The sequence below is a fragment of the Boeremia exigua genome, assembly GCF_020726555.1.
Source record: "Boeremia exigua strain MPI-SDFR-AT-0100 chromosome Unknown C7974scaffold_4, whole genome shotgun sequence".
Taxonomy (NCBI): domain Eukaryota; kingdom Fungi; phylum Ascomycota; class Dothideomycetes; order Pleosporales; family Didymellaceae; genus Boeremia; species Boeremia exigua.
This window is the reverse complement of record NW_025763521.1, coordinates 1,244,829-1,268,078: the sequence shown is the minus strand read 5'-3', so window position 1 is coordinate 1,268,078 and position 23,250 is coordinate 1,244,829. Positions and strand designations below refer to the sequence as shown.

Here is a 23,250-nt window from a genome sequence, read left to right as displayed (position 1 = left end):
ACTACCTACCCCTGCCGCCAAACACTCCCCACCCACCAAGCACCTCCCTCTCCCCCCAAAATACCCACTCGTCTGCCCCCACCTTCCCAAGCCCCTCCTTCCTCTTCCACTCCCCCAACTCCCCCCACCGCATCAGCAGGTTCCCATCCACGACCCCACGCCCCACACCCCCAGCATCCCACCCACCATCCTCCACATCACTAACCCGGAACGCCTTCGGATTGAGTCCGCACGCTGCCTCCAGGGCGTTAGCCAGAAACGCGCTCAAGCCGGAGAGACGGCGGTAGCTCGACTCCGACAGCGGGGTGATGAGCGCCAGCGTGCCCGACTGCGAGGTGTGCAGGATCTGGCGGAGGGGCTGGAGCGCGGCGTCGGGCTCCGAGGCCATATCTTCGTCGTCGTAAGGGTTGGCGTTTGCGAAGTCGGTGCTGGAGGGCGGTTTGAGCGCGCTCTCGAGGAGCGTTAGGGTGGAGGGGAAGTGGCCGGTGTGGAACGTGGATTTGTGGAGCAGACGCGAGCCGCCTGCGGATTTCGGGTCTGGTGCGGTTAGTGTGGGTGATGGTGGGGAGAGGGGTACGGGGGTGACGTACTTTCTGGGTCGTACTGGAGGATCTGTAGGTTCATGTCGGCGTCGGCGACGATGATGTGGAGTTGGTCGTCCGAGGGTAGGAATTCAGTTGTGATGCATTCGAGCTGGTGCTTGCTGCGGCCGAATAACATCATCTTATATGGTTCCTCCTGTCCATGGTGTCAGAAGGTATTGCATTTAGTCAGTTCAACAAACTTACAGTGTAGCCTGTAAACCACACGCCCTTAAAGGCATCGCTCATCAACAACATGCCTGTGTCTGGCAAGTTCTTAAGTCCGGTAACATAGCATTGCATGTCCATAAAGGCAACAGGAAGCAATGTGCCATCTTCTTTCAAGCCTCTGACCATACACTTCTGACCCTGTGCCATGAGCAGGAAGCCTTGGGTGCCGAGCTCAGAGACAGCGGACACCGCGCCCTTGACCTCGTCCTTGACGATTAGCTTCAGGCGCTTGTTCGTCTCCGGGCGGTCGGGATCAGGAACGACGTTGATCACCTCGAAGATGCGAATGTTTCCCTTCGTGGCAAGGTCTTCGCCGTGGACGATGGACGTTCCGACTGCGATGAGTTCTTTGCGCTGATGAGTAGTTTCTGACACTTCGAGGTTGAGCGTCTTGATGCACAGCACGACTTCTTGAGGGTCGAGAATGTGTGTATCGATTTCAGTCCAAGTCTTCTCGTCGATCACCTTCAGTACACCTCGCTCGACGCGTGGCTTGAAGGCAGTGTCTTCTTTCGGCAGCGGTTCGTGGTAGGTGTCTTCATGGTTGAGACCAAACTCTTCATATTGCCCTGTACCCACGATGTAAAGACCTTTTGGATGGTATGTGAAGGTGTGGACCTCAGAGCCGAACGGCAGTTGCCGTGTAGCCCAGCCGAGATGTCCAAAGTGTGTCTGTGTGGGCAATTGGGAGATGCGGAGAGTGTCGGTTGTGTCCAGATAGGCAAAACCACGTTGACAGGATGATGTGTGGAATCGTGTAAGGCCCTTCACGGCCTTACCGCTGATGCCAATGACGCGAGGTGCACTTGAAGACTCTTTGAAAATGAAGGCTGGCGACGCTCCTCGCTGGAACACAGTGCTGTAACCGCAGACATTGTCCAACGCGAGGAGAGTGCTCTCGATCTTGACTTCTTCTGAGGCTTGTTCGACCTCTTCTTCCGAGAACTTCGGTACGTGCTGCTGGGACAATTTGACCCATCTTAGGTTTTTGGTCCACAACTCAGCCGAAGATCTTGCTGGTGCATGGAAAGCTTTGTAGATGACAAGATCATCAGTGGAAGTTCGAATCTGGCAAATTCAGTATATATCCATCAACTCGCGAGTACGATACTCACAATAAGATGTGGTGACCTAGTCGTCGCGTCGCCAAGATCAGCGGCCAGAATCTCAGTAATGGTCGCTTTGGCTGCACTACGTCGGGGCACATATTCCACCGTCAATACAGGCGGCAGGAATCCCAGGCCTTCTGCGACGTAGCTCGGCTTCTCCAGTTCCGACATGGCGAAGACATGGAGGCCTCCTTCGGGCGTCAGCAGAAAAGCGAAGACCTCCGTGAAAGTGGACGATCTGAAAAGTGATGCTGAGAGCCACTTGGTCGAAGATAGCCCGCTAGCCTCAACATCCTCTAACTCGCCGTCACCACTCGCCTTGAAGATCTTCACGCTGGAATCTTCACGCAAGATAAGAAGGTAGGGATCGGCAAAGCTGGCGTTGATGACGCGTAATTCGTCACCCGACTCCTCGTCTTCCATGGGCAGAATCTGATCCATGTTGAGCTCTGACATGGTGTTAACATATATGCAGTAGCTTCGATGTGTTGCTTACCAGAATCGTAGGTTCGAATTTCAGTACGCATGACTTGTACGACTTTGGTACCACGCGCGAGCACACCAACGCTCAACGTTGACCCCTCTTCGCGTTCAAAGTCACCCTTGTCAGTGGCTGTGAGTTCATTACCGTTGACTTCGTACACAGTGGTGACTTCATTGCCATCCTCACCAGCTCGACACACCACCAGATACTGGTCGAAGTCAACATCAGACGACATGTTGGCTTCAGTGTCTTCGCCGAACGCAGCAGAGACACCCTGAGGTACTGCTTTCTTTGCATGCACAGCCCACAAACCCTTCGCTGACTCTAGCTCTGTCTGCGCCAGCTTGACAGGGTGCAATTCTCGATTGAGAATGGTGATGGCACCGGCAGCGCCCCGACCAGTTGCAGTGACGATTTCACCCTTGTTGATTGAGTCTGTATCTATGCCGGGGTGGAGAACAACTTCGTTGATGGGCGCTATGCTCGGCAGGACGTCATGTATCCTGAATGTGTACGACCCTGGTTCTGAGGGTTCTGCAGCAGCAGAAGTAATTTTCTTCACAGCCGGCGCGGTGTCATTATAGAGATCGTCGTCAAGATCGTCGACTTCATCCTCCAAATCCGACATGCCATCATCCTGGTCAAGGCCGGCATCTGACTGTCTCCGTCTCAACTGGCTCAAAGAACCTGTCCATCCTAGCAAGGCCGATTCGCCATCTTCACTGCCGACGAATATTCGACCACGGCCTAAACTCGTTGTGCAAGAGGCGCTAGCTTTAAGAACATGGCCACCATGCTCTGCATCCACAGGTTGCACAGTCATGCCAGACACTGTACGTCCGTCAAGAGTGAAGGTCAGAATGAGCAGCCTTCCGTCATTCAGCACGATGAGAACATCGCCATTCTCCTGAGACAATAGCTCTACTGTGCAGCCCTCGAGACGCAGCGCAAGCTCAGACTGATCGCTCAGGGGGAACGACGAGCAGACCTTGGCAAACTCATTGACGGCCACGCCGTTAGTCTTGCCAGCCTGATCGACATGTATGACTTCGTTTCCTCCAAGCAACAAAGCGCCGCCGATGGGATGTGGCAGGGGCACGACCCTGTTGACATCGTAGGGCAGGCCGGTGACGGAGAGGAGCGTAGTCGACGCCTTGTGCTCGAGATCGAGGGTGAAGACAGTGTAGGTGAGGATGTCTTTGCGATAGGCGAGCAGCGACGGAGCGACGTCCTGCGAGGCGGCGATGACACCGAAGGTAGGCTCGCGGTACTCGTGCAAGAAGGCGAGGTGCACAGGGTGGGTGAGGGTGGGGTCGAGGTTCGTCAGGGGCAGCACGAAGGAGCTCGAGTAGGGCGTCGCGTGGCCTGTATCGCCGCTGGTAGCGTCTTTGTTCTTGCGGTCGTCGTCCGAGTCGTAGTCGTCCTCGGCCAAGTCGCGCTGGCGGAAGGGCAGGATGGCGAGGTTGTGGGCGCCGAACTTGAGGGCGGCACATCTGTTGCTGGGGTCGGCGGTGAGGAAGTTGTGCGTGTCTTTCAGCTCAGCACTCCACGGGGCAAGGCCAGGCAAGTCGGGGTTCTCATAGTAGTGTATTGATATTGTATGGAGGTTGTAGCTCTCCGGGTCCCACTCCACCAAGCTCAGCTTCGCGTCTCTGAACGCCACCAGCAGCGCCTCCGCCTTCGACTTTGTGTTGAGCGCCTTGATGCGCGCGAGCGAGATGACGGAGCCGGCGAGGGGGAACTCGCCCAGCAGCACCAGCTTGGACGTGTTCTCGGTGCGCTGCACCTGCACGTCGGCCGCCTCGGTGTCGAGGTTGGCTCCAGCGTGCTCGGCACCGTCCTCGCCGGGCAGCACCTCGGTGACGGTGGAGCGCAGCTCGAAGATCTGCAGCAGCGAGTTCTTCGCGACGACGAGGTTGGTCGCGCGCGCCGACACAAAGGGCAGCGTGACGGCATGGCTGACGGCCGTCGGCGGCGCCAGCTCAGTGTAGCATTGCATTGGGGCGGATGGGTGCTATGCGCTCGGCATGCCACTCGGCCAGCAGCAACGTCGCCAGGAATCGAAATGTCGCGGTGGAGGTGCGAGGTGTCGCGTCCGACGTGCAGCCAATTGCGCTGGGCCGGTTGCGGAGTTGGCGCCGTCGATCCCGCGAGAGCTGGGAGAGCTAGATCACTGTCGTCATCCTGCAGAGATCAAGGCGGCAGCATCAACACACCGCGCACCGCACTTCCAGGCGCAGACACGCACGAGCACGTCAATCGCCATCTCGCACCACCATCCCCCACCACATCCGACTGCGATTGCAGCTCCACGCAACATGGCGCTCATCCAGACCAGCCTCATCTGGGTCGCCTACGCCGTAGCCGTCGGCATCCTACTGGCAATCGCCTCGGTCTTCGTCTTCGTCTACCAGACGCCCCGTGACCGCGCTGCCTCGGTCACCATCGTGTGCATCTTCACGACCCTCGCGCTGCTTGCGACTGTCCTGCTTATCCCCGTCGACGTCGCCCTCGTTTCGTCCACCAGCCGCTCCAGCCTCGGCCGCAAGAAGGACTGGGCCACGCCCGAGAAGGTCCACGACATCACCCACACCCTGCAGATCGTCTACTATCTGCTCTACTCGCTCGACGCCATTCTCTGCCTGCTGGTCGTCCCCTTTACCTACTTCTACAATGAGGAGTACGATGAGGATGCTGCTGAGCACGGCGAGCAGACAGTTGGCCAGAGGATCCTGGGAGCATTGAAGTACACCATTGCGTTCCTCCTCTTCGTCGTCATCATCTTCCTCGTTGGCTTCTTTGTGCCCTTCGCAAAGCAGGCAAAGCACGACAAGGACATGGACCTGGACTTCTTCAAGCACCTGCTCGCCGAGAACCGTAAGCTGCAATATCCTCCACCTCATTCGTGCGCTAACCCCTCCAGATGGCGAGCGCGCACTCTCATTCGCCCTCGGGCTTCTCATGACGATCGGTACTATCCTGTTCGTTCTCTACACTGGCGCCGGCATGGCTCTTCTCCCCGTCGCCATGATCAAGTCTGCGCCCTCAATCTCTGCGCCCACCCTCGCAGCCAATACCGCATCTCAGCTCGAGGCCAACCGCGAGCGCCAGAGGCAGCTCGAGGGCCGCGCTGAAGGTCGCCAAAACGGGCTGGATGCTAGGGACAGACGTGAGCTGGAAGCTCTCAACCGCGAGGAGCGCACGCTCATCCGCCGGGAGCGTCTCGCTGCCGAGTCCAGCGGTGAGGACCGACACCTTATTGTCAAGACTTGGATCAAGATTGAGGCCGTCTTTCGACCTCTGAAGCTTGTCGGTGGATTGATTCTCATGGTCTTCGCACTCTTCATCTTCTCCAGTATGCTCATCACCAGCATCGACAAGGCCAAGAACTCCATCTGCGGCGCTCACTGCGGCTACATCTTGGGCCACATCAACATCTTCCAGCCACTGAACTGGGTCCTTGTCAAGGCATCTAAAGTCTTCCCAATCGACTACGTCCTCTTCTTGCTCCTCACTTTGTTCCTCTTCTCTGCCTCTGTCGTCGGTATCGCCACGGCCGGAATCCGCTTCCTCTGGCTCACAATCTTCAAGATCCGCAAGGGCCACACCTCCCCTCAGGCCCTCCTCATGGCCACCGTGCTGCTTACTCTCATCGTTCTGGCCATCAACTATTCCGTAGCCATGGTCGTTGCGCCCCAGTACGCCACCTTTGGCCCCCAAACCTACTGCGACCTACCAGTGAACCACGTTGGCGACCAACCCGACTGCTCTGAGCACAAGGAAGCCATCAAGGCGTGCTCCGAACTCGCAGACAATCCCGTCGCTCACGACGTCTGCACGCCTTCGGTACTCAGCACCTTCATCAACCGCGTCACCATCAACTTCCCCTTCTTCGGTGTTGTATTGTTCTGGGCTCAATTTGCCTTCTTGGGCGTCTACATTGTCGTGTTCCTTACAACACTCTTCAAGGTGCCTAAGCTCGACCAGGAGCAGATGGACCGCGATCTGGAAGAGGATGAGGAGGAGGGCCTGCTTGCTAGCACAGGCCGTAGGTTCGGCGCCACATGGCAGGATATCACCGGCCGATCGAAGAACAACTACGGCGCTGCCGAGTCCAGGAACGGCGGGCGCAGTGGCGAAGGAGAGGGCTTGCTATAAGCGTCTCCATGTAATCACAGGCTAAAATTGCTTTCTCGCGAGGACGAACTGCCCTCATTTGTTATTAGTACATGATGTTTATGTTTGCTTTTTAGGTTGGGACGGATACATGTTTATGATACCTCACGTTTTGGATTTCTGGTTCTGCCATCTCTAGTCAATTCTACGCGTTCGCCGCTTAATTGGTTCTCGAGGAAGGTGCAATGTGCGACTTCCTTCTAGCTGGCGTCACGCCACCCTTACGGCATCAGCGCGACGTCCGCTCGTCAGTCTATTCTCACGACAGTGCAAACTCGAGGTGATCGCCTCGCACCGCCTGGACTGTCACATCCCGACCTCGGAAGCTCGAGCGTCGGTCACTCCTGTCCTCTTGCTTTTCATCCGAATTCCAACAAACAGCTAAACAACGTCTTCTCAAATGAATGTGCGACGTCTGCGATTTACTCACCTTGCCACACTAGATTGTACACAACATCTCCATTGGTCGCGGTCGCATTTACGAAGCATCTCTCTATGTTTCACACCCGTTCTCCTAACGTCTTCCACCTTCTCAAGGTGCTTGGAACAAGTGACAACTCATACAGTACATTGCCTAGACACGGCACGGTGTCACTCGCCTTTGGCTGCCATTGGTACTCCGGCTGAATGATCCTGTCCCTAACGATGAAGCTGCAGACTCTCGCAATTGCAGCCGCAGCATGTTGACAGGTTTCCGCAGGTAACAAAGGCTATCAGCGGTCCAAGCATGGCGGCCTGCTATTGAGGACTCGTTGTCTCCATCGTGAGCTTCCTATTTGGTCCAGATTCGCACTATCCATTCGTTATTACGCGAAGTGCTGCTAGGTACTGGACACTGCATCGAGCGAAGGTATACCTCGCCAGACGTGGCGAGATCTCAATCAACGAACCCGTCGCACTGCAGCGTCGGCACACCCGTGCCAACGGAGCAGGCTCGGGTGCACGGTGGCAAGTCTGCTAGTCGGTATCTCTTAGGCCGTACATCTCGACGTTAGCCACTTTCGTGCTATTGCCTTTTAGGCAGGCACCAAAGTTGGCTTCGGTTGGCAACGCTTGGTTTAGTGGCGGTGCGGGAACAAGAGAGTGTCGTCGACGGCGTTCCGCCCCCCGCAAACAAATCTTGGCATGGAAACAGCATCCTCCGAGCCCCAGAATCCCGCTGTTCGACCCCAGGAAACACTGTGATATCGACAATCCTGTGTCGCAATCTCTGCGATACTTTTGCAGCGAAATCTTTGCGGCAAAATGAACGACTACTCATCTCAAGTCGTCCAGTCCCGCCCACCGGGTACCTGCTACTGGTTCGCATGACAAAAAAGTCTTGGGCCTGCAGCGAGTGCTTGCTCCGCGCGCGTCCCTGGTCGACATAATCTCGTTTTCTTGGCTTGCGCCCTTGCAGCTCCTATTGTATTCCTCCGGGAGGCACCAACCTTCGGAAAGATGCCCGCCAAGACGCCGGTCATTGGCACATGTTGCTATCAAATGGCGACAGATCTTATCATAAGCGTATTGCTGTGGCGAGTGCACAACATCCGGAAGCTAGAAATTACACCTGCCTGAATGGTGAACTTACGTGATGATCTCACCTTCTTCAAGTAGTGTAGCACGCCAAGCAGCTCAATGATGCCCAGGCCGACCCCAAGACATGAGTACCTGAACGAAGACGCAGTGCACAGAAGATTGGATGCCAGTAGCAAGGCGATGTCTTATAAATACTGGCAGCGTTGTCAGACAATGTGCTCATTCCTGCTCAATCCAACTCCACTGCATCTGCCGCCAAGATGAAGTTCTCTCTGGCTTCTCTCGCATTGCCCGTTGCGGCTAACGCCGCCGCATTCTCTGCCCAAGAGTATGCATCGGGCGCTGTGCACGCTCACTTGATGAAGCTCAAGACTGTAAGATCCACTTTGAATGCGCCAGTCGAAATTCACTGACCATGTACAGGACCAATGGGCACATGATGAGGAATCGCTCGCCGCTGTAAACAACACAGAGCTCTGGCCTTCATGGAAGAACTACGCTGCTGTGAAGTTCGGCAAGAAGGAGAGGGTCGATTGCAAGAACGGTCTCGCTGTCGTTGAGCAGGGCAATGCCAACCAGACCTTCCGTTGCAACAACATCGACCTTTACGACTTCGCTAACCACGCTGATATCGGTGGTCCCGAGGGCCGCGGATCCTCTTCGTGGGGTTGGACTGCCAAGAACGGACGTGAGTTCGGTATCATTGGCCAGTTCAGTGGTGCTGCCTTCATTGAGGTCACCAAGAAGGGCAAGATTGAGTACCTGGGACGCCTGCCTGCTCAGGACCCCATTGGTTCTCGATGGCGCGAGATCCGAGTCCTGAACGACTTCGTTATCATCGGATCTGAGGCCGTCAACCACAACGTCCAGATCTTCGATCTCAACAAGCTGTTGACCCTCGACCCCAAGAACCCCAAGGTGTTTGACACCCAGAAGGATCTCACTGGTCTCTTCACCGACACTCTCCCCATCGGTCGCACCCACAACGTTGTCATCGACTGGGACAATGAGTATGCCATTGCTGTTGGCGCTCAGCCCCGTAACCAGACCTGCGGCGCCGGTCTGCAGTACATCGATCTCAAGGATCCCTCCAAGCCTACTACCCCTGGTTGTGCTAGCCAGGACGGTTACGTCCACGACGCTCAGTGCGTTACCTACAACGGCCCTGATCGTCGCTACCGCGGCCGCAACATCTGCGTTGGCTACAACGAGGACACAGTCACAATCTACGACTCCACATCCAAGAACGGCAAGCCCGCTTCTGAGGTTCTGTCCAAGCTCACCTACCCTGGTGCTTCTTACGTCCACCAGGGCTGGTGGACTGAGCGCAACTGGCACCAGCACATCTTGTTCAACGACGAGTTGGATGAGCAGAACAAGGCCGGCGTTGCTGCTTCCGGCCGCCCCGTCACCCATATCGCTGATCTCTCGGACCTCAAGAACCCCAAATACACCGGTTTCTTCTATGCTACCGACAAGAAGGGTATTGACCACAACCTCTACGTCGTCGACGGCCTCGTCTACCAGTCCAACTACGGCAACGGTCTCTGGGTTCACGACATCCGCTCCGTCAAGAAGGACCCCACCGGCAAGGGCGTCACAGTCGAGGCTTTCTTTGACATCTACCCCGAGGATGACGCTGGTGAGGGTACCGTTACATTCGTCGGCACATGGAGCCACTTCCTGTTCCCCTCCGGTTTCATCCTCGTCAACACCATTGAGCGTGGTGTATTCATTGTCAAGATTGACAAGGGCCGTGGCGGTGGCAAGGGCCCCGGCTTCGGCGGCAAGAGCAAGGGCGGCAAGAGGGACGCGCTGTACTAAACTCATCTCGGAAACGAGAAAGATGTAATGTCTTATGATGAGCAACGTTAAAATAATACCATTGACGACTACACATTGGTCGCGTGCCACATGATTTAATGCCGACCTTCATTGGGAAATACTATTGTGCCCCGTGAAATCACATTGTTCCAAGCTAGTCCCGCGCACGAAGGCTTGCAACGAATGCGCTAATACACATGAAATACGCACCTGCCTGGCTGTCAGCGGGTTTCAGGCCGGTCGTTCATGCTGTAGAATATGCTGGGCTTTCGGTACATGTGCGGCGCATTGCGTGAGTGGACGCTAATTACATATTGGTTTTTCTTGAACTATAGAATACTGCAGTGCCTTGAAATCATGGCTCATGATTCATGGAAGAAGCTCTTTGCTTTATCTGCTGCATTTCGAGGTTCTGCACCGTGTGCCAGGTTAAGTGAATATGGCTTTGGGTTTTCGTGTAGCATATCAGTGGTTTTGTATCTTCGCATATAATTTGATTCGATTGAAGGAATATTGGATCTATAGAGCGTATCGGAACTTTTTGTTCTCGAAATCGGTGATATCGCCGATGTAATCAAGATCGTTCACACCAGCATCATCTGATATCGGGTGCTCAGCTGCTTCACGATCGCGTCGAGCATTCCGCCACACAAGCAGAGCTCGCAAGCCGAACGCGAGAGCAACCTGAGTGACTGAACATGCTAGGATGGTCTTGACACCTGTCTCGTACTTCGGCGCTTCCTTTGCGAGGAACGCCTGAGGGCCTGGAAGTGAAATTGTCAGTACATTCGGTCGATGCAAGGACTGGACGACTTACCGATAATGTTACCAGCACAGTAGGCCAGAAACACGAAAGCTGTGCCTGTGGTTCGTTTTGTGTATCCTCCCACGTTGGATGCAGGGAACTGGAGCGCAATCACCAATGAGCCTACGTATGAACCGATCTGGTCAAGTTAGCTTCAACCACTTCTCAACTATATATAGAAGGGCATCATACCATATAGTAGCCGGCAAGATTACCACCAATGTTGGTCCGCGGCAACTTCCAGATAAGACAGGTGCCGAGGATCGTGGGACAAAGATAGAGCGCCATGATGTAGGTGCGCGCATTCGGAAGACGGGAGGCAAGGTATGGGCCAGTAAGGACGAAGAAAAAGTTGCCGACTCCCGACGGAATCCCATATAAGGTAGTCTTGAGAGGGTCGCCTCCAGCAACATCCTTGATAATCAGCTTGCCGAAGTTTGCAATGCCGCCGTTGATAACTTCGTTCAGCAAGGTGTAGATGAACAAAACCCAGAGCTGCGGATCGCGCAACGCTTCCCATACCTGCGGCAGCTTGATCTTCCTGTTGTAAACTCCGGTCCGGTTCTGCGCCGACCGCGCAATCAACAGTGCCTTTTCCTCAACGGTGAAACTCTTGGCTGTCATGATGTTATCGGGCAGCCTGAAGAACAGAACAACGGCCCACAGAACCGTCATGCCGCCGCAGATGAGGTAGATGATCCTCCACACTGCAAAGTTCTTCGCGTACCCAACTCCGTAGAACAGGATGCCTCCCGTGGCACTACCAATACCATTGAAGCAGTAGAACATGCCCGCGCGCGCCGGCTGCTGCTTGCCCAGATACCACATGCTCACGATCATCATGAACGCAGGCGTGACAACTGACTCAAAAACACCGAGCAGAAACCTCATCGCAGCAAACCCCGCAAAGTTGTGCGTTGCCGCCGTGCACAGCATCACCGTGCCCCAACAGAAGCAGTAGATCGACACCACCCGCCCGGTCGGGAACCGCTGCGCAAGGTACGCTGACGGCCACTCGAAGGCGAGGTACGCGAAGTAGAATATGGACGCCAGCCATGAGTACTGGGACCCTGTGATGCCGGTGGTCGGGAAGAGGTCGAACACCGCCGAGTAGCTGATGGCCTGCTTGTCGATGTACTGGAGGAAGTATGTTCCACACAAGAGGGGGAGGAGGCGCAGATCGACTTTTCGGACGAGGCTCTTATTCAGGGCCTTGTCTTGGAGCAGTTCCGTGAGGTACTCGGAGGTGTAGTTGTGCTCGCGCAGGAACTGGCTGCCTTCATCGAGGTCGGAGATCTGGCCCTCGACAGGGACGCCAGGCTTCTCGAAGGGCTCTGGGTTGGAGTCGGTTTGTTGGAGGGTGAGATCCTTAGCCATTGCTTTATCGTCGCGCTGGGCGGACTCGAGGGACGACCGCATGGTGGAGATGGATGTATTGACGACGATGGAGGCTGCGAATGCACCTTCTCGAGCAGATTCAAGTCGCGTTGTAACTGTCTTTATGCCATCGCCCCACCCCGCATCTCCGTACTGAGAACATGATCCACTTTAGAGCTGATATGGGTATCGATACGGTGGCTGATAAAGACTGATAAGGCATCCAATCATTGCTTTTCGTGCCTGTGTTTATCACCTATCTGCCTTAACATTGGGGCAATATTCAAGGGACCGGATGCTGGAGAAGCGAACACGGAGATATCGAAGTGGCGCTCGCCAGCGTGGCGAATCGGATGGGGGGAGATGCAAGGTGCCGTTAGCGTCCGACGGCACTGTGAAGACCCTCTAGCGGAACAGGGTATAGCCTCCGTTAGTGTTGTGTCTATCACGGCATCCTCAAGCAACAGTAATCCCGAAATCAAGTTATCGTTGCAGTGAGTTCTGTACGGCTCTAGAAATGAATGCCGTACCAAGGCAGCGTATCTGGGAGATATCAGTTGATAGCGATTGAGAGAAGACCAGCCACAGTGCAGCAAACAGAGATGTCGAAGCAAGTTGTCTTTACGAAGAACGCGCCCGCAGCGCCACCATATGCCTCGCAGGGCATCATCTGCAATGGGGTTGTTCACTGCTCAGGTAGTCTTGCATTCGAGACTGGCACAATGAACATAATTCCTGGTGGGATCAAAGCCGAGACTGTAAGCTTGCATGATTACGCCGGTTTTGCTTGAAACTGATACCAACAGCGGCAAATTCTCAAGAACCTCGATGCGGTGCTCAAAGAAGCTGGAAGTAGCCTTGCCGAAGCAATCAAGGTCAATGTCTTCATTGTTTCAATGGACGACTTCATGGGCATGAACGAAGCGTACGACGAGTTTTTCTCAGGGTTGCCGCAAAAGCCGGTAAGCACGCTCGAGTCTTGAACTTTCTTTGCTGCCGCTGATACCGAATGCAGTGCCGAACTTGTGTTGGGGTCCACGAACTGGCCCTTGGTGCCAAAGTGGAGATCGATTGCTCGGCTGTTGTTACAACAACGCGCTCTAAACTGTAGATGACCTCCCACAATTCGACTCTATCTATCTTTCAAGTGCGCTTTGCGGTATGCTTATCTAATCTGTGATTCTCTGAGAAGTGACGGCAAACTTTGCCTGAGGTGTCTCATGCATTGCGTGACACGATGTGTAATAGGTAACATGACTCGATGTGATTCATCCGACGGCAGCTTCCGCAAGCGTACCTACATTCGGTAAAGTAATCGCACCTTCGCTGTACACCATCTGAATCTAAAGTGCGAACGCCAGTGTTCATAGATATTTCGCACATAACTCAACTGCTGTTACATTTTGCGAACTAAATTCTTCACCTTTGAGTCGAAAACCGCGATGCCTAACATTATTGTGATCGGGTATGTTTCCAAAACAGTGGACATGGCAGATTTACTCTCAGGTAGCTGACATTTGAATCTCAAGTGCGGGAGTCTCTGGGCTCACCTCGGCGTATCTCTTGTCAAAAGACAGATCGAATGTCGTTACTGTTGTCGCCAAGCATATGCCCGGCGACTATGACATAGAATACGCATCTCCATGGGCTGGTGCAAACTTTATGCCGTAAGTTGGCAATCAAGACACTCAAATCTCCTGGCTGACTTGTCCTTATAGCATGGCATCCAAAGCGAACAATCGCTGGGAAACTCGATCATGGCCTTATCTGAAACATCTTGCAGCATCCGTGCCAGAGGCTGGCATCCATTTTCAAAGTGAGTCTTGATTGCAGCGTGATTTCAAAATTTCTAAACAGTCCAGATTGCCGTCTGTATCGTCGGGAGAAAGATGTAAGAACGCTTGAGGAAGAAGATTCGTTATTTAGCAATGTCTTCAAAAAGGATCCTTGGTACACCGACGTCGTGGATAACTACAAAGACTTGAACCCTGAAGAACTACCGTCGGGAATCGCCTCCGCCTCTGAATTTGGATCAGTGTGCATAAATACCGCTCTTTACCTACCATGGCTCATTGGACAATGCAGAGCGAACGGCGTTACCTTCCACCGGAAGAACCTTACTCACATCTCAGAGCTACACTACCTAGAAGAAGAGAAGTTCAGACCCCACGTCATAGTCAATGCCACTGGGCTTTCATCTTTGAAGCTGGGAGGTGTGATGGACCAAACTATGTACCCCGTCCGCGGCCAAGTAGTCGTCGTGAGGAACGTAGCTCCGCGCATGGTCGTACAGTCTGGAACAGACGAAGGCGACGGCCATGCTTGTTACATCATGACCCGGGCGAATGGCGGAGGTACCATCCTTGGAGGCACTGTACAAGTCGGCAGTTGGGAGAGTCAGCCAGATCCCAAGACCGCAGAACAGATCATGAAGCGAGCTGTAAACATTGTCCCTGAGCTTACGAATGGCAAGGGCATTGAGCATCTCGATGTTATTCGCCATGGTGTTGGACTAAGACCGGGGAGAGAGGGAGGCGTTCGACTTGAGAAAGAGAAGATTGATGGTGTTTGGGTCGTGCATAACTACGGGCACGCAGGCTGGGGATACCAAGGATCGTTTGGTTGTGCGGAAGAGGTCGTAAAACTTGTCGAAAGTATACCGGCACAAGCGAAACTGTAGATACTGAAATACTTTCGAACAAAACAACTAGTAGTTAGGTGAGTTGTCGAGTACCAAACATGAGGAGATGAAGATCATCCAATTGAAGTTCTCGAGAATTCGATCGCGTGAACCTAATTAGACTCACTGCTGAGATAGCTCGACCTTGGACCACCAAAACTCAGACTCCTCCCTTCCAAATTCGTCCGCCACAAGAACTGCCGGCTCTCCGATATCCTTACCTCCCATGAACTGCGTGTTGTCTTTCCCGAAGATCATCAATTTTGGGTCCTGTTTATTATACGAACTCCAAACTGGCCGTGCGCTATAAGTACCGCCAAGCGTATTTGGAGAACCGGTGCAGATGAAGCTGGTGATGTACGCGTGCAGTGTACCAGACAATTCATCCAAACTTGGCGCAAGAGCGCAGATTTCAGGATCCCTCATTTCGAAGAACATGTTGTCAGCGTGACGCGCTCCCTCGACGATGTTTCTTTTCAAGGCCCAGTGGTATAAATACACAGAGGTGTCTTGGCTGGCAAAGAAGGCGGTTTGGCGAACTGGGGCTACATACGCATAGTGCGCATATGCTGCTTCGATCCGCTTGTACTGTGCTCCCACGCCATGATCGAGCCTCGTTTCCTTGTAAATAGACTCGGGAACCTTTTCCGGATCAGGGTAAAGTTGATCAATCGCTTGCACTTCATCATCGCTCAACTGCGGCAGCAGCATTCTCCAGAAATCCGAGAATTCTGATGAAGTCGACATCTTCTTATTCACGTAAAGCGAACCTTCGTTGCCTTGGAATCCAGTCATGATCGGCATTTTGTGCCATCTACCTGTTCGCCAGGCATCGATTGGTCTGCCACGGATGACTTCTTTATCGATCACTGGTTGAAAGGCCCAGCGAAGACTGGGGTTATACTTTTGAAAAACCTTAGTTTGTGCTTGAGCAATAGTTTCCGTTGGAAGGCTGCGAAGGTAGCTGAAAACTTCAGAATCGTGTAAAGATGCAGGGGTGTCAACTGCTTCCAAGAAGTCCTTGAACTGCTGCTCGTGAATGTCTGCATCTGGTTGTCGCACAGCACGAGATGTCGGTGCGCCAGATTCAATGATGACACGATGGAACTTGGGTGGTCTGCTTTCCTCGTAGTTTAACAGATGATGCCCAATCTGTAGCAAAGTCAGCTCGTTGTTGAGGGGAGGAACTGCAGGCTTACGGAGTGTGCTCCGGCCGAAAGCCCAACGAGGGTCACGTTGTTTTTATCACCTCCAAAATGATGAATGTTTTCCTCGACCCAGTCCAGCAGGTAGATCTGGTCCTTCAGGCCCAAGTTGAGCGCCCCTTCCAAAGCGCTCAATCGCGAGGGCAGAAAACCTAGAGCTCCTATCCGATATCCGAAGGATACGCCAATGAACGGAAGCTCCGAAAATCCCACCATTGAAGCTGTGTTGTGACCGGCAGCAGTGCCACGATTGAAAGCTCCTCCGTGGATGTAGACTGCTACTGGAAGTGGAGATGAGCCACTATGTTGTGCTTGCCGAAACACATTCACAGTTAAACAATCTTCGCTTTCCTCCAATGTTGGTCCACACTTGATGAATTGCTGAGCCGGAGCTCTATATCCGAATTTTGTTGCGTCGATTCTCTCGTTCCCTTTCGGCACTTTGACTGGTGGTCGAAACCGCAGCTCGCCTGTCGGTGGTAATGCATACGGAATTCCTCTGAAAGCTTCAACTGCGCGAGGATATTCTTCGTCAAGTGTCGTACCCACGGCGACTCCCTGAGCGAGTTGCACTGAAGGTCCTGGCATGGTGATGGTGGAAAAAGAGTATGTCTGGAATCCTCTGTATGTCAAATGAAAGCGATAACGTGGTCAGGTCCTGCGACAGAGATCTGAACAAGTAAGAGCAATATACTTGGCTGAGGATCCACTGCCGCGACAAACGCAAGACTATGATCTACCGATTCGTCACCTGAACGAGCCGTCACTTACGTACGTTCGGCGTTTGAGTGATTCGCTATCGCATCCGTCGGATCTATCCGGCTAGCCCGGCTTAGGCCTGGTGCGGCACACACCATCGGTAATCCGAGTCATTAGACCTATCGCGGTCTGGTCTGAGATTGGACAGAACCGAATCTCGACAACCTGTATGATTTCAAAAGCTCAAGACTCAGAAGCTTGGGCAATCGGGATCATACGCATCGAACGCATCCCACCAGCTAAATGCATTCTGCGAGATCCCGTTGAAAAATAAGTCCGCAGGAAGTCCAGGAGGAACTGCTACGGATGGGCTCTGCGAAAGAGGAGCGGACGGTATCGGTGCTTCGTTCAGCTCATTGAGGGGCAGTAACACAGATCTCTGAGGAGCCGCTTGTGAAATCTCCTCATCTTGAGCAAGCGACCCATTGTCGTCGGGCTGGTCGATAGAAGGTCTTCTAGACAAATGAACCCAGTGCGACGGGCTTGTGTCCGCTTCTATCGTCCGGGGAGTCGTTTGCGCGTCACAGATCCCGATAGTAGCATTGTCGCAGTATGGTGGACAGATGTCCAAGATATTTCTGAGTCGTGATAGATCAACAGCCACACTTCCAGATCTACTAAGATTGGATGCGTACGTAGTCGAGATGACCTGGCTCAGATCGCCCAACTTCTTGTCCTTGACAACACGTGAGCTTTTTGATCTTCGTTCGACTTAATCAATCGAAACAGCACGAAGAGCGCAAACAAACATCGTTCACTCACCAAGTCAGTCATTGACGCAAAAGACGGCGCAAGACTGCGTATAAAGCGCCGACAGCTTTCGATGTTGCGTTGTTTCTTTTGTGCGGCGGCCTCATCGACGGAGTACGCGAGCTGAGATTCAATGGTTGCAACGACAGCGGCGCAGTAGCCCAATATCGGGTCTGTAACGCGGAAGCATCGTGCCTCAATGAACGCAATGAAGTGCAAAAGCCAGCGTACATGGCGTGCGACGTAGAAGGACGATTGCTCTCGAAACAGTTCGGAGTCATTGCCGTTGGCCTGAAGCTGTAGCGTTACCATAAGAGGATGATTGAGCAGGCATATCATAGTATGATAAAGAAAGCGACTGAGGAGCCATGGCGCCCAGTACTCGCGACTTTCTTCAAGGTCGTGGAGGGTCAGGTCGCGGAATGCAATATGATTGTATCTGTGCAATGGCTGTAAACGAGTCTCAATGCTCATCACATCTGCCATAGCCGCTGCGTATCTGGAGGTGGTTAACCATGGGGACACGTCAGATGTGAACGCCAGACAGGCTCTGACGTAAGCCATCACCTTGCCCCATGCTTTGCTCATCTCCAAGACAAATATCATGACTCCATTATCGCCCTGCGACTGTTCATAGGCTTCTCTAAAGCCAGGGCGAAGAGCGGATCTGGTTGGCATGAAACAGCTCGAGGGAAAAGGTAGGGCTGCCGAGTCTAAGATGTTACTCAATGGCGAGACTAGACCGAATAGGTTTCGGAGTAAAGTAATGCTCCAGTAGCAACATCTGGTTTCTTCTCGGACCGAATTATCGGGAGCTGAAGATGTTGCCCGAAAATCCACGTTTTGGGCCAGCATCGATGTGAGAGCTAGTATAGAGGAAGCTGTTGTCGGGCTACCACCTAAGATCATCAGGCTGCGTGTATCAACATTAGGAGTATGCGAACCCACTTGAATGATCATAGAAGACGATAAGACACAACGTTTGCAAGGTTGAGATGTCGACTTTGCCTTGACCGATCTGTTTCATAGCTAACAGATGCGCAGAGTCCCTGAGGGCGCGATCTCCTTGGCCAACAGTGTCACTGGCGACACCTCGGGAGTATCGAAGGGCATTCGCGATGATCGCAGACAACGTCGAATCATCCCTATCGAATAGCGACTCGAGAAAGTTCTCCATAGGAAATAGAGGCAGTGGCTGGTTAGCGCAGAACATCAAGTACGTCTCACCGAGTTCTTTGATTTCATCTTTCCTGAGCCGTCTGACTTGCTCTGAATCTGCTCCACCATTGAGCATCACCGTAAGGGGTGGCACATCAGCGCTTTCAGAGCCATTATGCGTATTATTCGCATACACCGTAGATGGATTCTGGGTTTGCGTCCGACCGACAACTTCAGTCGACTGAAGTGTATCGAGAATTCTGGTTACAGTGGATTCAAGTGTTACCATGCGATCATCCTACCAAGTATCAGCTTGTGCCGGACCTAATCAAGGCGGGTACCAATGAATACCAAGTTGCGCCCATCATTCGCTATTTGCACAGAATTCGGAGAACCCGAGACTGTGAAGACGTTTTGAATAGCTCCAACAGGGTGATGAAACGGGTGCAAAGGTTCGCCATAGTATACGCAGTGCTGTTCAAGCCTCCAGCAGGTGCCGCAAGTCGGCCTCTCTCCAGAGCACTTGCTCTTCTTGCGTCGGCATGGCTCGCAAGCTTGCCGGATCCTTTTTGCAGGGCGGCCATGATTCATATCAGCGACAAAAAGAGATGCGGCTTGTCGACTAGATGCTCACGCAAGCCTGTGGCAGTGAGTCGCAACAGATCCTCTAGGCTAGTTTCGCCTAGGTTGATGTTCGGAGCCGTGCACGCACTAGCCGCTATCGATAAGAATGTCTGCATTCGTGATCGCTTGCTAACAGCCGTTCGTCGAACAACCAATGACACAATCCGACTTTTTTTTGGGTCCCGGGAGCCAGAGGGCTGTCAAAATGCTTCACATCTGAAACTAAGGTAACGCTCTCTGCCGTTTACCGCTCAATTAAGATTAAGCAACCTGCACATCCGCCATGATTATTATTCATTGCTTCTGTGATGACCAATGCTCTGGAAAACCCACATGTTCATACGTTTCACGGAGAAATGTCAGTAATCTCCAGATAATGGCAGTGGCAATTGAGTACTGGGCTGGGGATATCTGGAAAGAGCAGAACACATGGTTAAATCACTCAGAGGTCTTGGACGAATATTTCATAGCCACGGTTTCTGGATTGTGAACGAGGAAGACTAGCGTGGGTAGCTGCCGGCATACATTCCCTTGGTGCGATCATAGCCCAGCTCAAGCATCCTTGGCCGACATAATACGAAGTGTATGGTCTGATTGTGTGCTAGGCGACTGGAACCCACTGAACAGATTAGTCTGTACACAAGTGGGTGTTGTGCTTAACAATCTCCTGAGATGTAATAAAAACTCGATCAAGTTGCGATCACTAATCGGTCCCCGGACCAAAATCTGGACGTCAGCGGTCCTGGAGAAGAGGCAGCTGCTTGTTATTGAGGATTCAAACAAAGGGCCAAAGTGCTATAAATATAAAGCACGAAGTGTTAGACACATACTGCAACTCAGCATCTCTCACATCTACTCTTTATCTCTTCACGATCAACAAATCTGCATACCAGCAGCTCAGATCATGCCTTCCACCACCTATCTTATTACAGGAGCCAACCGTGGCATTGGCAAAGGTCTCACTGAGAAGCTTCTGCAAAGACCTAACACGACCGTCGTTGCTGGTGTTCGAGATACCACTGCGTCAGCATCCGTTTTGAGCAGCCTGCCAGTGGCAGCTGGCTCCAAAGTCGTGATTGTCAAGCTTGACTCTCAATCCGAGACAGATGCCAAAGAAGCCGTGTCCCAGCTCAGTTCGGAGTACGGCATCACATCCCTTGACTTTGTTATCGCGAATGCAGGCGTCGCCCACTCCGGCACATCGGTTGCAGAAACGTCAAGCGAGAGTCTTCGTGACCACTTCAACACAAATGCAATCGGTCCTCTGATTCTTTTCCAAGCTGTGAAGCCACTACTTCAAGCGAGCAAAAGCGGGAACCCTACCTTTCTGGCGATTTCAACTATTATTGGTAGCATGGGAGCCCAAGAAGCACTTGCCGGGCTTCCGGCTGTGTTGAGCCCCTACGGCGCAAGCAAGGCTGCGTTGAACTGGCTGGTTAGACGACTCCATTATGAGGAGGCTTGGTTGACATCGTATGTAACTCATCCTGGCCTGGTTCTGACAGACATGGCGTCGAGCATGATGGGCTCGCCTGAAACAGCTGCGGCGATGGGTGCTATCACTGTCGACGTCAGTATCGCTGGCATTCTGAATACCCTCGACTCTGCCTCTAGGGATATCAGTGGTACTTTCCAGAATTACGATGGTACGACACTGCCCTGGTAGGATACAGCGCCCGGGAATTGGGGGATGGAACATCAACGGTCTATGAAGTACTTTGCATTACTACCTAGGACAATAGAATCTCGATAATCTACATCGCGATTGTATTCATAACGTAACTAAGTAACCTTTGAATGCATTGTAGTTCTAAACTTTTCGTCGACCGAGTGACTGATCGCTGATTGCCCTTCAAATCTTGTTCAAGGGGTCAAGGGGATGAATACTGCAAAGACAGCAGCGACCACACAACCACAAGACATGGACAATTAACTACCACACCTGAGTGCCTCTAGTGATGACGAAGTAGTGTTTTTCAGCAATCAATATCGACTAAACCGGCATTGAGATACCGTAATACAACAGTCGAGAAAATGACAATAGAGCTCATCAGTAAGGATCCACGATTGCATGCCTTGATTATGTAATGGGTTTAGTGTACGTCAACAAAAGGATCGATTCGGAGTTATTGGGCCATTGTAGAACACAATGTGCGGAGGAAAGGAACATTATATGTCAAGGTAGGTGGAAAGGAAATTTGATACTGGGTCCGCGTCGCCCATGATTACTCGAAAGCACAGCTATAACTCAATCACCAACTTGCTCCCGGACACCTTTTGTTCGCGCAACTTTTGCAACCCAGGAAGTATAGCATCAATACCGCCAATCTCTCGCGTGATAGGAAGAGGCTTTAATAGATTCGTTAGTCGTGGCAAGGCTGCATAGAACCGGACCAGTAAATCACGATCAGACGGCTTTGCGGGGAACTTCGGTCCAATAGGCGGCAGCCACTGGAATTCGTGGCCAAATAAAGTATATGCCATGATGAGCTCGTGCTTGATTGCCGGTGTGGTCGATTTCGAGGAGGGCAGTAGAGTTATTACTTGGCCACCATTCTTTCCAATGACAGTATCACAGATCTTTGTTGACTTGCCCTCCGAGAAACAATCGACTGCGATCTTGATGTTAGGGAAGAGGTTTGAAATCTCAGCACCAACATTCGCATCTCGGTAGTTGAAGACAGCGTCTGCACCATAGCTCTTAACCAGGTCGAAAGAATGCGGCGAAGCCGTTGCGACAACTTTGCATCCAAAGGCTTTAGCCAGCTGGATAGTCGAGAGACCAGCGGAAGTTGAACCGGCATACACGAAAATGGTTTGAGCCTCCTTCTTGTCCTTATCATTTGGCTCCAGCAGTGTCTCGATGTGAGGAAAGCCGAGACGACCACATAGAGCCAGCACTGCCGTAACAGCCGATACACCGTATGTAGTTGCAGCAGCGTTATTGATCGTGTCGGGAACCTTCCAGGCAAGATCACCATCGATCTTTAGAAACTCGGCGAATGAGCCTCGATCCGCGTACAGGCCTCCATGGACGGCACCAGCTACTCTGTCTCCGACTTTCCAGAGCGTGGCTACACCTTTTCCCACTTTAGAAACCTCGCCAGCATAGTCGCAGCCGACAATGCAGTTGGGAGGAGAGATAGCGTCGATATGCTTATAGTCGGTCGCGTTCAATGCCACGGCGTGTACTTTCACAAGAATCTCGTTATCTGAGATCTCGGGTACTGAGATCTCTTTCCATTGGGCCCTGGTCGCGGTAAGGTTTTTCCCGAGAGTCAGGCTCGCGACTCTGGAGTAAAGACTGTTCGTAGTGATGAGTGCTTTCATGATGCGTAGACTTGATGAAGACGAGAGTTGGGCTTTACTCGCAAGAGGTCAAATAGCGATTGTTGCTCTCAGGTCTGGCAGCGAGCAAAAAGCATGCGACAACCAAGGTGTGTCATCGATACGTTCTCGGTCTGGCTTTGGAATTCGTCCATGATGTCGGAACCGAAAGATTAGTGAACATGCGAGATATTTGTCCGCCGCCTCCCTGAGTCTTTGCGCGACTGAGTTCCTTGATTCCTACCTAGGTAAACAGAACTGGGTTTCTACAAGCACTCACCTACAGGATGCCAGATACATTAGGCTGGAGACGGAGCAACAGTCACCCCGAAGGTGTATGTTTCTCCCCGATTGGGACACTAGCGACCTAAAAGTGGGGCCGGCCGCTCGAGACCCTTATCATAGCACCTACCTATACCCAAGCAATCACTAGCTTTGCCTTTCAGACAAGACTTTCAGGTGTATTTTCGAGCCACTGATCCTCCCGATCATTGGAATAACCGATTCCGATGGAGTAGGTCTCCACTGTTCACCTGGACCAATTTCCCCCAAGAACTGGATTCATGAGTTCCACGTTTCGTCCTTTGTTACACTGCTTTAGTGAGTGAAATCGTCAGACATACGGTTCTCGTAGCTTGC

At 52.7% G+C, this 23,250-nt stretch overlaps 10 protein-coding genes across 10 annotated transcripts; 5 read left to right on the top strand and 5 right to left on the bottom strand.

The window, feature by feature from the left end:
- Position 1: 1 nt before the first annotated feature.
- Positions 2-4,523, bottom strand: C7974DRAFT_450960 (CPSF A subunit region-domain-containing protein; the record flags this gene model as incomplete). The annotated part of the gene is made up of 5 exons (XM_046145764.1): positions 2,418-4,523; positions 1,928-2,370; positions 789-1,880; positions 591-738; positions 2-537 (listed from the first exon to the last, which is right to left on the bottom strand). The coding sequence occupies exons 1-5, from the start codon at positions 4,402-4,404 to the stop codon at positions 2-4; spliced, it is 4,206 nt and encodes a 1,401-aa protein (XP_045999062.1). The 5' UTR covers positions 4,405-4,523.
- Positions 4,524-4,723: 200 nt separating this feature from the next.
- Positions 4,724-6,563, top strand: C7974DRAFT_307460 (putative lysosomal cobalamin transporter; the record flags this gene model as incomplete). The annotated part of the gene is made up of 2 exons (XM_046138130.1): positions 4,724-5,282; positions 5,329-6,563. The coding sequence occupies 2 exons, from the start codon at positions 4,724-4,726 to the stop codon at positions 6,561-6,563; spliced, it is 1,794 nt and encodes a 597-aa protein (XP_045999061.1).
- A 1,563-nt stretch (positions 6,564-8,126) lies between these two features.
- On the top strand, positions 8,127-10,123 carry C7974DRAFT_149127 (uncharacterized protein). Its single transcript, XM_046135734.1, has 2 exons — positions 8,127-8,476; positions 8,526-10,123. Exons 1-2 carry the CDS (start codon positions 8,363-8,365, stop codon positions 9,924-9,926), a joined length of 1,515 nt encoding a protein of 504 aa, XP_045999060.1. The 5' UTR covers positions 8,127-8,362; the 3' UTR covers positions 9,927-10,123.
- A 284-nt stretch (positions 10,124-10,407) lies between these two features.
- Positions 10,408-12,396, bottom strand: C7974DRAFT_332527 (allantoate permease). The gene is made up of 3 exons (XM_046139117.1): positions 10,924-12,396; positions 10,744-10,870; positions 10,408-10,690 (listed from the first exon to the last, which is right to left on the bottom strand). Exons 1-3 carry the CDS (start codon positions 12,148-12,150, stop codon positions 10,446-10,448), a joined length of 1,599 nt encoding a protein of 532 aa, XP_045999059.1. The 5' UTR covers positions 12,151-12,396; the 3' UTR covers positions 10,408-10,445.
- Positions 12,397-12,710: 314 nt separating this feature from the next.
- On the top strand, positions 12,711-13,219 carry C7974DRAFT_411298 (putative brt1 protein; the record flags this gene model as incomplete). The annotated part of the gene is made up of 3 exons (XM_046143545.1): positions 12,711-12,866; positions 12,915-13,070; positions 13,124-13,219. 3 exons carry the CDS (start codon positions 12,711-12,713, stop codon positions 13,217-13,219), a joined length of 408 nt encoding a protein of 135 aa, XP_045999058.1.
- A 248-nt stretch (positions 13,220-13,467) lies between these two features.
- On the top strand, positions 13,468-14,850 carry C7974DRAFT_149113 (D-amino acid oxidase-like protein). The gene is made up of 4 exons (XM_046135733.1): positions 13,468-13,573; positions 13,638-13,775; positions 13,827-13,924; positions 13,971-14,850. Exons 1-4 carry the CDS (start codon positions 13,551-13,553, stop codon positions 14,786-14,788), a joined length of 1,077 nt encoding a protein of 358 aa, XP_045999057.1. The 5' UTR covers positions 13,468-13,550; the 3' UTR covers positions 14,789-14,850.
- C7974DRAFT_149110 (acetylcholinesterase precursor) lies at positions 14,850-16,993 on the bottom strand. Its single transcript, XM_046135732.1, has 2 exons — positions 15,988-16,993; positions 14,850-15,940 (listed from the first exon to the last, which is right to left on the bottom strand). Exons 1-2 carry the CDS (start codon positions 16,579-16,581, stop codon positions 14,912-14,914), a joined length of 1,623 nt encoding a protein of 540 aa, XP_045999056.1. The 5' UTR covers positions 16,582-16,993; the 3' UTR covers positions 14,850-14,911.
- On the bottom strand, positions 16,762-19,309 carry C7974DRAFT_149089 (uncharacterized protein). The gene is made up of 4 exons (XM_046135731.1): positions 19,012-19,309; positions 18,451-18,958; positions 17,515-18,401; positions 16,762-17,428 (listed from the first exon to the last, which is right to left on the bottom strand). Exons 1-4 carry the CDS (start codon positions 19,249-19,251, stop codon positions 16,943-16,945), a joined length of 2,121 nt encoding a protein of 706 aa, XP_045999055.1. The 5' UTR covers positions 19,252-19,309; the 3' UTR covers positions 16,762-16,942.
- An 879-nt stretch (positions 19,310-20,188) lies between these two features.
- Positions 20,189-21,012, top strand: C7974DRAFT_422801 (aflatoxin biosynthesis ketoreductase nor-1; the record flags this gene model as incomplete). Its single annotated transcript, XM_046144348.1, has 1 exon — positions 20,189-21,012. The coding sequence occupies one exon, from the start codon at positions 20,189-20,191 to the stop codon at positions 20,948-20,950; it is 762 nt and encodes a 253-aa protein (XP_045999054.1). The 3' UTR covers positions 20,951-21,012.
- Positions 21,013-21,329: 317 nt separating this feature from the next.
- On the bottom strand, positions 21,330-23,112 carry C7974DRAFT_332511 (chaperonin 10-like protein). Its single transcript, XM_046139116.1, has one exon. It carries the CDS (start codon positions 22,612-22,614, stop codon positions 21,526-21,528), a length of 1,089 nt encoding a protein of 362 aa, XP_045999053.1. The 5' UTR covers positions 22,615-23,112; the 3' UTR covers positions 21,330-21,525.
- Between the last annotated feature and the right edge of the window lie 138 nt (positions 23,113-23,250).